This window comes from Cydia amplana, chromosome 10 (assembly GCF_948474715.1).
Source record: "Cydia amplana chromosome 10, ilCydAmpl1.1, whole genome shotgun sequence".
NCBI classification, from domain to species: Eukaryota; Metazoa; Arthropoda; class Insecta; order Lepidoptera; family Tortricidae; genus Cydia; species Cydia amplana.
The window spans coordinates 3,625,820-3,636,262 of record NC_086078.1 but is presented as its reverse complement, the minus strand read 5'-3'; the positions used below and the strand labels follow the sequence as shown (position 1 = coordinate 3,636,262).

The 10,443-nt window shown below is 41.9% G+C and overlaps 1 protein-coding gene across 2 annotated transcripts; it reads right to left on the bottom strand.

The window, feature by feature from the left end:
* Positions 1–3,294: 3,294 nt before the first annotated feature.
* Positions 3,295–8,591, bottom strand: LOC134651771 (uncharacterized). 2 transcript variants are annotated; one of them, XM_063506877.1, is made up of 2 exons: positions 8,214–8,591; positions 3,295–3,603 (listed from the first exon to the last, which is right to left on the bottom strand). In XM_063506877.1, the coding sequence occupies exons 1-2, from the start codon at positions 8,578–8,580 to the stop codon at positions 3,347–3,349; spliced, it is 624 nt and encodes a 207-aa protein (XP_063362947.1). In that variant the 5' UTR covers positions 8,581–8,591; the 3' UTR covers positions 3,295–3,346. The 2 variants fall into 2 exon arrangements, 1 of the variants encoding a protein (XP_063362947.1); XR_010097136.1 differs by lacking the exon at positions 8,214–8,591 and adding an exon at positions 3,899–5,242 and having other exon boundaries at positions 3,466–3,603.
* Between the last annotated feature and the right edge of the window lie 1,852 nt (positions 8,592–10,443).

The window sequence follows — 10,443 nt, the reverse complement described above, 5'->3', positions numbered from 1 at the left end:
AATTTTCTTGATAAAATGAGGGACGTTAACCGCTGGATTATTGCCGCGATCATGTTCCACAATTGGTATTCGCTGACTTACCCTGTTTAATTTTTTCGTTGTAGGTTAAAGAAGGAGTTTTAACGAAGCTATTTTTAGAATTGACAAACTATTAATCCAGACTTCAGCCTTCTTTAGATCATAATTTTCTATGGGACGATAATCCTTTTCTCAAACGTTTTTTAAAATTTGCCGCTTTTTTCTACTAATGGAAATGGCTTACATCCGTACCTGAGAGGCATAACACTGTAAGTGCCATTTTAGCAATTTTACAGGAGAAGCGATTTTGTGTCAAAATTTGTATTACAAGGATTTTCGAACAACATAAAATGACACACAAGAGGTTTGTGTCACAGTTTTTTAAATTAATCAACAGTAAATATATTTGACATTATTATGTGTTACTTTCGAGTTATCATTTTGTACTTATAAGATATATTTTTCAATAAAACTAAAAAAACTACCCCACATGCAGTATTCTGCTTCTAAGCTTATTTCAAACTAGCTGTGCCCGCGGCTCCGCCCGCGTGGAATTCGGTCTGTGTCAGTAAGCTAATTCATCCCTAATTTCTCTTTCTCTCCCCTGGAGGCGGAACTTGAAGTAAAGTTGACAGATGGATACGATTAGCGGACTGAAGTCCAGATAAAATATTTTACAATTAGGTAGGTACTTACCACTAAACAAAACTACACTCCAAAACCAATAGTTTTTTTCGCCCTTATTCCAATATTAGACGTGATTTAAACGACACAGAGTTATAGTAGGTGTATAACGGACCCCTGCGTGGGCAGGCGCGATGTGTAGCCAACGCGCCCAATGAGGTGAAGGGGTGATTTCCCCAAGAGTCGGGTCCGAGTCCGGACGGCCGCTGGCGAGGTTGCGGAAGAGTACTTCGGCGTTCCTGGGACCTCGCCTTATAGCAGCGAGGCGGCAACAGAGGGGTTTTAGTGGGTAAACCTGGGGTCTCATTAGCTCACAACAGGGAGTCCCACATAACCATCCCGGCCCGTCCCCGCGCCGGGTGGTATGCTTAAAGCATTTCCCCTCTTAAAAAAAAAAAAGGTGTATAACGGACAATACAGTACTACTTTTGTATTTTTACGTTCTTGAGTGTACCTATCCAAAACATGTCCATAGCAAATATCATCCAATTCTGTCCTCCAGTCAAATCATTCTGAGCATGAAAAATTAAGATTTATACACATAGAAATCCATACTTCCTAACAAACTTTCGAATTTAGGTCTAATATTATATTAGTTAGAAGTAAGATTACAGGAAAGGAGAATATTATAAATATCAAAAACTTGAGGCCGAGTATTTACACTTTATTTACAGTTATGTTTATGTATGCACAACTAAATATCTACATATATGTATGTACCGGGGATTACTTTTAACAGTGTAAAAAAATGTTAAATTATAAATTGGCCTAAGTCGTAGTCGCTTGGTAGGGTGCCCAGAATGCCATCTTTATTAAAGTAGGGCTTAACCCTTAAAATCGTATTAAAAACGCGAGCGCAGCGAGCGCGAATTTTTTTTGATAGAAAAAAAATTGAGAGATGGGAGTAATGTTGTCAGGGACACAGCCGCAATGGTTTACGTGAAACGTTGGTGTGGATATCTAATGCGAAAGCCGAAGGCCGAGCTCCATGTAGGGCCGAAGGCCCGAAGCGTCCAGGCTGTCAGTACTTAAGCACAGAACAATAGTATCAGTGTCTAAATGCGAAGGCCGAAGGCCGAGCTCCGCGTAGGGCCAAAGGCCCGAAGCGTCCAGGATGTAAGTGTTTAAGTCGTAGTAGTAGTCGCTCGATAGGGTGCCCAGAATGCCACCTTTATCAAATTAGGCTTAACCTTTAAAATCGTATTAAAAACGCGAGCGTAGCGAGCGCGAATTTTTTTTGATAGAAAAAAAATTAGAGAGGCTATGTCAGGGACATAGCCGCAGTGGTTTACGTGAAATTTTGGTGTGGATATCTAATGCGAAAGCCGAAGGCCGAGCTTCGCGTAGGGCCAAAGGCCCGAAGCGTCCAGGATGTCAGTGCTTAAGTCGTAGTAGTAGTCGCTCGGTAGGGTGCCCAGAATGCCATCTTTATCAGATTAGGCTTAACCTTTAAAATTGTATTAAAAACGCGAGCGTAGCGAGCGCGAATTTTTTTTGATAGAAAAAAAATTAGAGAGGCTATGTCAGGGACATAGTCGCAGTGGTTTACGTGAAATTTTGGTGTGGATATCTAATGCGAAAGCCGAAGGCCGAGCCATGTAGGGCCGAAGGCCCGAAGCGTCCAGGATGCCAGTGCTTAATCACAGAACAATGGTATCAGTGTCTAAATGCGAAAGCCGAAGGCCGAGCTCCGCTTAGAGCCGAAGGCCCGAAGTGTCAGTCGTAGTAGTAGTCGCTCGGTAGGGTGCCCAGAATGCCACCTTTATCAAAGTAGGCTTAACCTTAAAAGTTAAAAACGCGAGCGTAGCGAGCGCGAATTTTTTTGATAGAAAAAATTGAGAGAGGCTATGTCAGGGACACCGCCGCAATGGTTGAATTTTGGTGTGGATATCTAATGCGAAAGCCGAAGGCCGAGCTCCGCGTAGGGCCGAAGGCCCGAAGCGTCCTGGATGTCAGTGCTTAATCACAGAACAATAGTATAACTGTCTAAGTGCGAAGGCCCAAGGCCGAGCTCCGCGTAGGGAGGAAGGCCCGAAGCGTCCAGGCTGTCAGTGCTTAAACACAGAACAATAGTATTAATGTAGGTTAATGTGTGTGCTGGGCTCTCCAGTACCCGCTGATGCACCGCAGTACTTACCGTCGAGCGCGTCTGTCGTGCGAATCCGCTGAGCGGTCAACCGTTCTTCGCACTGCGTGAACGTCTCCGATTCTTCCTCAGATTCCTGAGACCGTGCTACCTTGTAACCTCAATACGTTGCGAGAATTTCGCGAAAAATTAGTTTTTTTCGGATAGGTATGGTAACGCGTTTAAAATGCAAGTCCCAAATTGTTTGACATTTACAATTACTTAATACCTATTTAAAAACTTTCGCGTTTCGAACACATTGTTGACGAAGGTTCGTAAATGATGAAGACGACACCAAATTATAGTTTAAACAGTGTATATTGATCCTGAGCGATTAAATTACAAAAATGGTAAATCTAGAATATCGCGAGTACTGTTAGCGGTGTGCGCGCGCGCTCTGGCCGAGAGCCCTGGAGGAATGCGGGCCGGCGCGCCGATGAGACGGCAGCCAGCGGCGGCGGCGCGGGGCGCGGGCGCGGGAGGCGGGGACCCGGTCTGCGAGTCCTCTAGTGGGGCGCGCTAACAAGCTGGCCCCCTTGGACCATCCTGGTCCAATGTCAGTGGGAGCGGGCAGAGCCTGTTGTAGGCCCTCCTCAGCGTCCCTGTGGTGGTGGTGACGTCAGCGACGCGGCTGACTCCGTCGTCGCCCGGGTAGACTGCGGCGACTCGCCCGAGCAGCCATCTGCTGGGGGGCAAGCGGTCGTCTTTGACGAGAACCATCTCGCCGAGCTTCAGCTGGCCTCCATTCCTGCGCCATTTGTTTCGGACCTGCAGTTCTGAAATGAATTCCTTATAATACCGATTCCAAAAATGCGCTTTTAGCGCATCTATTCTCTGATATCTCGCGAGGGTATGTATCGGCGAGTCTTGCACCAAGGGAGCAGGTATCATAGTGAGCGTTCGTCCTATCAAAAAATGCGCAGGGGTAAGAGGGGTAAGATCGGATGGATCCGATGAAATTGGGGTTAAAGGCATAGAATTAAGTAAAGCTTCAACTTGAACCAAAAATGTTACCATCTCTTCGTAATCTAAGTGAGCCATGGAGGTAACTCGTTTTAAATGATATTTTACTCGCTTAACTGCGCCCTCTGCCAAACCATTAAAATGTGGGCTATAAGCAGGACAAAATTTGAATTCTATTTCCTTTGTAGCTGAATATGACGTTATTTCGTCAGAGTTATTTTTAAGAAACTTGGCTAATTCGTTACAAGCCCCTACGAAACAAGTACCATTATCTGACAAAATGGTGGCTGGTTTGCCTCTGCGGACTATGAATCTATTTAACGCGGCAATAAAGCCCATGGCTGTCAAATCAGTGACGAGCTCCAAGTGTACCGCCCTCACTGCCAAACAAACAAAAACAACTATGTATGCTTTCTTAGTTTGACAACCACGACCCTTTCTGCTCGCTATCAGGATTGGCCCAGCGTAGTCACAGGATGTGTTAGCAAATACGTATTCGGACTGTACCCTTTGCAGTGGCAGGTTGCCCATAATTGGTTGATGAGTTTTACCCGAATATCTTAAACATGTAATGCAGCTTTGTGACGTTTGCCTGCAAAGGTTACGGCCGTTAATTATCCAATACCTGTGGCGTAATGTTGCTAGCATCAGCTGTGGTCCAGTGTGCATTAACATTCGATGGTAGTGATGTACTAATATTTTAGTGATGTGATGTGATGCATGTAATAAAATAGGGTGTTTTGTGTTATAATCGTAGTATGAATTTGCAAGTCTGCCACCTACTCGCAAAATTCCAAAGGTATCTGGACAAATGGATTAAATTTCAACAGGGTATCCTTGTGAGAAAGTGGGCGTTTGTTTAGCAAACGCAAGAGTTGCTCATTGAATTTGTCTGTCTGCACTTGTTTACACAACATTTGTAATGACAAATTAAGCTCTGACACTTTTAATGGACCTGTATTCTTGTTAGTTCTATTTTTACAGTTATGAACGAATCTATTCATGTATGCTATAATTCGTTGTAATTTACAAAAGTTTGAATATTTAGAGGTGAAATTATCCTCGCATTGTTCAGTTGAAACGTGACATTGTATTTTGACTTCAGGCAAATTCTCTAAAGGCAAATTTTGAGGTTGAGTAGGCCATTGTATTTCACCTTTATGGAGGAAAGGCGGTCCTTCCCACCACAAAGGTGAATCTTTGAGATTTAATGCGCTCTGACCTCTACTACCTATGTCGGCAGGGTTCAAGGTTGTGGGTACATAATGCCAATCTGTGGGGTCAGAGTTGTTAGTGATTTCTGTGATCCTATTGTGGACAAATTGTTTTAATTGTTGTTTGCATGTTTTTATCCAGCAAAGAACTATAGTTGAATCAGACCAAAAATGCTGTGAATCAATAGTCAAGCGCAGTGAATTTTTGACCTTTTTTGCTAAGTGGGTCGATAAAAGGGCCCCTAATAATTCTAATCGAGGGGTACTTAATTTTTGTTTCAGTGGGGCAATTTTGCTTTTAGCTATTGCTAAGTGAACATTAACCTGTCCTGCATTGGAAATTGAGCGTAGATATATGCATGATGCATAAGCTTTATTACTGGCATCGCTGAAAGCATGTAGCTCGACCTTGACGTGAAAGTCACATAGTATTCTGCGCGGTATACGAATTTGAACTATGTCTGGTATTTGTTTAGCAAAATTGTTCCACTGTGCCTCAATGTCGTCAGGTAATTGACCTTCCCAAGAAATGTTTTTAGCCCACAGTGACTGTAAAATTAATTTAGCTGGCAGCAAACACGGGTTTATAAGTCCTAAGGGATCAAAAATAGTGGCAATGGCGGATAGAATGCTGCGTTTGTTAGTGGGTTTGGGTTTTAAATTTTCAGTTACAGAGAACAGCAGCTCATCAGATTTACATGACCAAAGTAAACCTAAGGTTTTCGAATGATCTTCTCTGTCCAATTTGAATAGTTCATCGCTACTGTTGTCTGCAACCAAGTTGTTTAGTAATGATAGTGTGTTTGAACGCCATTTTCTTAAGTGAAAATGGGCGCTTTCTAGCGTTTTGATGACGCCTCTACATGTTTCTAGCAAAGTGGTTTCGTCATCGTTTCCTGATATGTAATCATCTACGTAGAAATCGTGTAAGATTGTTTCACTTACATTTTTGTCTGCGCATTCTTGGCCCAACTGTACAAGACATCTGGTGGCAAGATATGGGGCACTGGACGTCCCATAAGTGACAGTGTTTAATTTATATTGTTTGATTGGTTGTGAGGTGTCTGAGCGCCACAGAATTTGCTGCAGACTTCTTTGACTTTCAGTGACATAGATTTGTCTGTACATTTTTTGGACATCTGAAGTTACTACGAATTTGTGCTGTCGGAATCGAATTAATATGCTTAGCAAATCATCTTGTACAGTCGGCCCAACGTATTGTATGTCGTTAAATGATTTCCCTGAGCTAGAAACTGCAGAGCCGTCAAAAACTGTACGTAAGCGAGAAGTTAGACTAGACTCCCGCAAAATTGCATGATGTGGCAAGAAATATGAAATTTCGTTTGTATGTATGTCAGTGTTTTCTGACATGTGACCTAGTCTTAGGTATTCGTCAATGAATTCTATGTATTTTTGTTTGAATTCTGGATTTCGCTTGAATTTACGCTCTAGTGCTTGAAATCGAAGTAATGCTTGTGTTTTAGAATCGCCCAAAGTTTCAGGAGATTCTCTTAATGGTATTGTGACAACAAACTTACCATCTGGGTGGCGAGTTGTTGTTTGTGTAAACATGCGTTCGCATTCACTCTCACCTTTAGTGTGGATTTGTTGAGTGGATGGAACTGATTCTAGTTCAAAGAACTTGTCTAGTTTTGAATCAAGCTCAATGTTGTTTATTAGATTGCAATGGACTGTATAGGGTTGCTTTTGTTTAGAATTGGGTGAATATATAGCACCTGCAACAAGCCATCCGAGTGTTGTTTCAACTAAGATGGGTTTTTTCTTGCCCAGGGATATGTGATTGAATGTAAGACACTCCCAAAATTGTTCTGCATTCAGCAACATCTGCACCTCGGATGGCTCGTGAAAGTTCGGGTCCGCTAGGTGGATGTGAGGGGGAATAGTGAACGAGTCACAATCTAGTTTGTTGAATGGAATCATGTCAGTGATCTCTTGGACAACAAGGCAATTGATTTCAGCGGTGTAATCTTGTATACGTGAAGTTATAGTTACATCACAATGTTCGGTGATGTGTGACCGTTTCTTTTCCAACCCTGTGACGGATATGCTTGTAAAATAGGTAGGTAATTTTAGTTTTGCTTGAAGATCTTTAGTAATGAAACTAGATATACTTCCGTTGTCCAAGAGAACTCTAACTTGGTGTGGTTGGCCATCACAGTCATTGACGTTGACGACAGCTGTAGCTAATGGTACACGATGGCCACCAAAGGTGGAGCACAAAGTGGCACTGCTTGGTTGTGGTGTCTGTGTATGCTCCTTTAGAGTTGTTGATGCTACACAATCATTAGAAGGTTTGGATGTGGAAGGTTTAGGGTCTAACTTTGCTTGATTGTTCATGTGTAACATGGTATTGTGTCTTTGTGTGCAAAGCCGGCATGAGCTCAACCTGCAACGTTGCTCGTCATGTCCTGATCGCAAACAGTTTGTACAAAGGTTTAATTGATTCACCTTATTAATGCGGGATTCAACTGGCATTGTTTTAAATTTAATACATTGATAAATTGAGTGATTATTTTTGCAAACAGGACACTTATATTTATACTGAGTTTGATTTTGAGCATGATTTACAAGAAATGATTTAGGACGATTGTGAGTGATGTCACTGTGTCTACGTGGTTTATTTAGTGTTTGTGCTTCCTCCATGGTTTCCAGCAAATCTGCGCGGTTTCTTAAGAAAGTGGTAAAGTCTGTTAATGTTGGTAGATTTTTAATGTCATTGCGCTCGGTCTCCCAATCACGCAACGTGGCTGAATCGAGTTTGCTGGTTACCATGTGGATTATGAGGAGGTCCCAGTGCTCCGTGGGTAAATTAAGAGTCTTCAAAGCCCTGAGATTTTTATTGACTGAATCTACAGTGTTACGTAAGGCCTTTGAAGATTCCTGAAGCACGGGGTTTATGTTGAATAATGCATTTAAGTGATTGTTTACCAATATTCTATCATTGGTATAGCGTTCACAAAGCAGATCCCACGCAACTTTATAGTTATCAGATGAGAATTCTAGTGATTTAATTACGAGTGAAGCACCGTCTTTTAATGAACTTCGCAAATAATGAAATTTGTGGATAATTGGAATCGATTGATTATCGTGTATGAGAGATTTGTAGGTATCGTGGTATTCTAACCAGTCCTGATAGCGCCCAGAAAAGGTAGGTAAATGAATCGTAGGTAATTTAATGTTTGGCCCACCTGTGAGTGCAGTAACGACATTGGAACCCGTTACCAGATTGTCCTCCGGCGCCGCAGAGGCAGCACCAGCCGCGGCGTGCTTGCTGAGCAGCTCCTGTGCGGCAGCCAAGGCGCCGAAGTAGCTTGTCTCGAAATTTTCCCGTTCTGTGTGCTCGTCACCTGGAATTTCCGTTAAATTTTCAATGTCAGTTTGAACTGAATCAAAATCATTGTACATATCTTGGATTTTGTTGAATCTAGTATTTAGCTCATGATTTTGCAAATTATTTAGCGTCTGGCAAGACAAAAGAGGCTCTAAATATGATTTAAATATGGTAAGCTTTGATTTGAAAGAAGCACGTGTTTTTTTGAGATTTTTTAAATCCATGATGGCAGTGTGTGAAGTCACAAAAAATGCAAATTTTTAGAAGGAAAAAAAATAGCCTTGTAATAGAAAGTGAAATTTTAGTTTATAGGAATGGCGATAGAATTCAAATTTCCAGCTGCAATTAGAAAATGTAATTAGCACGTGTTTAAATAATAAAAGAATTGAAATAACCAAGCTTGTGAAACGATACGTAAATTTTAAAAATGCAACTAGCGTGCGTGCGAGATGGATGGCGTGGCAGAGGCAAGCAAGCGCGAGCGATGACGGAAGCAGATGTACACGTGCACGTGCACGCTGTAGCTCCGGCCCCGGCACGGCTCGGTTACGTGTAGGTACGAATACGAACACGTGCAGATTTCTGAAATATTCCAAGTAAATATTAAAAAATTGCAATGATGGCACACAGTTGGAACAAATGGTTGAAATACAGTTAATTAGGCCTTGAAATGTGGTTACTGATTTTAGGCTAATTTTACGAAAATGTAATAAAAAAATATCCAAAATATGAACGGGAATGTTAACCTTGATAGGAAAGCTTGTAAATAAAAAAAGAATATTAAAAAAATATTGCGATTTGACTAAGATGTAAACGGATTTAGAATTGGTGACGTGAAACAGGAATGTGATTTTAGTATCTAGAAATGGGAATTAAATTGAAAATTAAAGAAATACCAAGTAAAGGTGGTCAAACTATATCTGCGCAATAAGAAATAAAATTGGAACGACTCACGAATAAATACTGCAAACCCTTTTCCTGGTATGTGGAACCGTTCTGGTTTGTGGAACCCTTTTCTGGTTTATTGTTTCTTTGTTCTCGGGCAGGACGATGACTTCACAAATTTCGCTTTGTTGTAGTAGTTGTAGTTTAGTGTGGCTTGCGGTGATTCATTCCGATGTTATAATATGTAAGATGGCGATCGTAATTCTCGGCCGGGCGCGCTATCTTCTTGCTTGCTTTTGACCTCGTCGAAACGGCGTCTTTATGGTTGCTTTACGTCGAATCCGGTTCGAAACTTGTTGACGAAGGTTCGTAAATGATGAAGACGACACCAAATTATAGTTTAAACAGTGTATATTGATCCTGAGCGATTAAATTACAAAAATGGTAAATCTAGAATATCGCGAGTACTGTTAGCGGTGTGCGCGCGCGCTCTGGCCGAGAGCCCTGGAGGAATGCGGGCCGGCGCGCCGATGAGACGGCAGCCAGCGGCGGCGGCGCGGGGCGCGGGCGCGGGAGGCGGGGACCCGGTCTGCGAGTCCTCTAGTGGGGCGCGCTAACACACATATTAACTCACATTTATAGACCTATCTCGAAATTTATTTTATTACCTTTATTTACCGACGTTTCGACACAGGTTTCACTGGTCATGGTCGCGGCTAACTGATGTCCCAACAAAATGTCAAAACAGAGATTTGTGCAACTACCCGACGAAAAGTGTATGAAAAAGTTTGGGGTAGACATCATATTTTCAAACCACCCACTTCACATAATGTTAATTATTGTCAATAAACCCGCGATAGACCCGTCTATAAATGTGATTTAATATGTATTTGCAAAGACGTTTGACATTGACTAAGAAAAATGTTGTTTTTTTTACAAAGTACATTCACAAAAAAAAAGTGTGCACCACTTTCTTAAGTTAGCGCCATAAGATTCAGGTGCAAACATAACTTAATTGAGTGTAGTGGCCACCCCCCCTTTTAGGGGTTGAATTTTTCTAGCCTAAAATAGGGCCTGGGAGTTTCTTGACAGATTAGTAAAGTTTGCATCAAAATCCGTTCAGCCGTTTTCACGTGATGCGCGGTCAAATAAACAGACAAACAGATAAACAGATAAACAGACAAACAGACAAAAATTCTAAA

Bases quoted from the DNA above. Each gene is read 5' to 3' on its own strand.
- LOC134651771 (XM_063506877.1), bottom strand. From the start codon at position 8,580: ATGGATTTAAAAAATCTCAAAAAAACACGTGCTTCTTTCAAATCAAAG. The intron at 3,604-8,213 runs GTGGGCCAAACA...AATTCATTTCAG, and splicing joins TGTCGTTACTGCACTCACAG to AACTGCAGGTCCGAAACAAA.